This window comes from Austrofundulus limnaeus, unplaced genomic scaffold (assembly GCF_001266775.1).
Source record: "Austrofundulus limnaeus strain Quisiro unplaced genomic scaffold, Austrofundulus_limnaeus-1.0 Scaffold476, whole genome shotgun sequence".
In the NCBI taxonomy this organism is placed as follows: domain Eukaryota; kingdom Metazoa; phylum Chordata; class Actinopteri; order Cyprinodontiformes; family Rivulidae; genus Austrofundulus; species Austrofundulus limnaeus.
In genome coordinates this window covers 51,167-53,734 of record NW_013952878.1, presented here as the reverse complement: position 1 = coordinate 53,734, position 2,568 = coordinate 51,167, and the positions used below count along the sequence as shown (strand labels likewise).

At 37.9% G+C, this 2,568-nt stretch overlaps 1 protein-coding gene across 1 annotated transcript in view; it reads right to left on the bottom strand.

Annotated features, from left to right (window-relative positions):
* The window catches only part of nckap1 (NCK-associated protein 1), a gene marked incomplete in the record, with an annotated part of 56,035 nt that overhangs the window by 18,386 nt on the left and 35,081 nt on the right, over nt 1–2,568 (bottom strand). Inside the window, 3 exon segments of the mRNA XM_014025438.1 lie at nt 404–500; nt 941–997; nt 1,082–1,238. Of these exon segments, the coding sequence (XP_013880892.1) occupies nt 404–500; nt 941–997; nt 1,082–1,238 (311 nt within the window).

Sequence of the window (2,568 nt, the reverse complement as noted above, 5' to 3'; positions counted from 1 at the left end):
ACCCATTGTCCTGTTGGAGGCTTGTTGTGAAATGAGCTGCACATTGCACAACAACACTGTGACGGCTTTTTATATTGAGGGGGTGGAGCTTCACCTGGGGGTTGCTAGGTAAGGGGCTGAACGCAGGTTCTGGTGGGTTGTCGTACGGCTTGTGACATCACAAAATGACGAAAGTATAAAACTTGTTAATATACATTAAAAATACATTTGCTTACAGTAAATATGCCCCTGTGTGCATTTTTTTGTTCTAGGACTGTTTTTTAAGAAGTACATACCCAAAGTTGAGTAAAAAAACCTTTAAAAAGTGAATTTTGCATAATAGGTCCCCTTTAATAACAATAAACTGAGTCTGTAAAACAAAAACTGATTTTTGATGTGAAATTTTAAGAGTTTTCAGGGTTACCTTTGGACCAAGGAGCCCAGGCTGGTCAGCTAAAACTGTAGCCAGCTCCTTCAGAGCTGATCGGAGGAACTTGCGTCTCTCTCTGTGCATGGAGCCTCTGCAGAGAGTCAGACAGGAGGAGGTTGTCAGAGCAAAGCACTGAACACAAAGTGCATCCTGACACTTTCAGGACAATCCTGAGGAGGACACAGCGTATGCAGAGGATGACTGACAGCAGAACAATGAGAACCAAGATGAAAGGGAAAGGAGGCATAAGTAATGAGGATAAAAGCTGAGATGAGACAAAGACAGGAAGATAAAACGGAGTAAAGAAGGTGATGTTTCTGTCCTGAGAAAAAAAAACAGCAGGAGGGAGAAAAAAACTTAAATCACAGCTAAAAAAACGAACAGGAACTTAAATTAATAATACATTAAATACAGGCAGTGGTGAGGAAATTATTCTAAATGTGTTTTTTATGTTTAAGGCATATAAAAAGGATTAAATATTAAGGTAGAATATGATGAAAGGAATGCTAATAAAATTTTATTTACACTTACGCATGAGACAGTGCCTGTTCTTTGCACTCCCTGATGTCATTGATGCGCTTGTTGTATCTAAAAAATGCAAAAAGGAAGAGATAAATATTGCATCAGGTTCTGAACCAGGACCAGAACCTGCAGAGCCGGTGCAGCTCCTACCCCCTGATGTTCACGAACAGGTCCTCTGCAGCCTTGTGGATGTGGAAGACCTCATCCCTGAACAGACAGAGGCAGGTGGAGCTCTGCAGGGCCAGCTTCCACAGAGACAAGGCTGCCGCGTCGTTGTTCAGCACCGCGTGACACAGGATGAACCCGACTGCAGAGGGGAGGGAGAGAGGACCGTCAGACCAGGAGTCTAGTCCTCTTTAACAGACCGTCGACACTACACTGACTGCTGCATCGGACTTCTTTAGTTGGGGGCACCGGGGCAGAACCGAGGTGTTCATCCACGTTTCACAGCTCTTTGACCATCATTGTGGACCATGTCCTCAGACTTAGTGGAGCTGGACCTCATTCGGCTGCCAACTGACCCGAGTATGTAGAGTGGAACTACATAAAATACATTTGTGAGCCATCACATCAAAACGAGGATTAAGACCAAAAGTGGTGTTTGGAGAAATAAGCAGATATAGTGTTTTGAATAAAATGTTAACAAAATTGCATTTTGTTAAAATAGAATGAATAAAAGCCTTATCAATGTATAATTTGAACGAACTGTTTGAAATATAATCATAAAACAAAATTTTGAAGCACTTTTTTGAGCAGTTGCAACAAAAAACTGATTTTGAGGGAAAACACCTTAAAATTTTGTGATTTTCCCTGTGAGCTAGCAAAGTTTTGTTTCTTTTTAGCTGGGAAATCTCAATAATCAAATATAATTAGAGGTTTCCTCTTTATAAGGACATCAAAAATTCCTCAATAAAATGACATCAAATTAGGATTCAGACCAAATATTTATGTATTATTGTAACCAACAAGACAAACTGAGTCATATATATGGATTTAATTATGATATCAGGATGATCCAGGTATCAAAATGTAGCTTTTAAAGCCAGAAATCTGAAAATGTAATTAGGTCATTTTGGCCAAATTTGACTTAATCCTCATTTTGATATGATGGGTCACATTTATTTCTAGGGATTCACAGATATTGGTATGGTATTTCAAATCACTTTTTAAAAGAAAATACAGAAATTCATGATCGGAATGAAATAGCAAACGAATTTAATCATTATTACGTAAATGTTGGTAAAAGACTTGCTGCCCAGATACCAAAAGATGATAGCGATGTTACTCAAACAATTGGGGATTGTTCAAACAGCATCTTTCTTAGAAAAACGGATGAGGAAGAAATAATGAGTATTGTAAAGAAATTTGTGGATAAAAAATCAAAAGATTGGGTAGACATGGACATGACCTTAGTGAAGGAAATCATGTCTTATGTAATTAAACCATTTACCTATATCTGTAATCTGTCATTTTCATCAGGAAAATTTCCAGACGCTATGAAAATAGCAAAGGTAATTCCTATTTACAAAAATGGTGAGAAATGTTTGTTTAGTAATTACAGACCGATATCGTTGTTACCACAGTTCTCAAAAATTTTAGAGAAGTTATTTGTAATTAGATTAGATACATTTATTGAC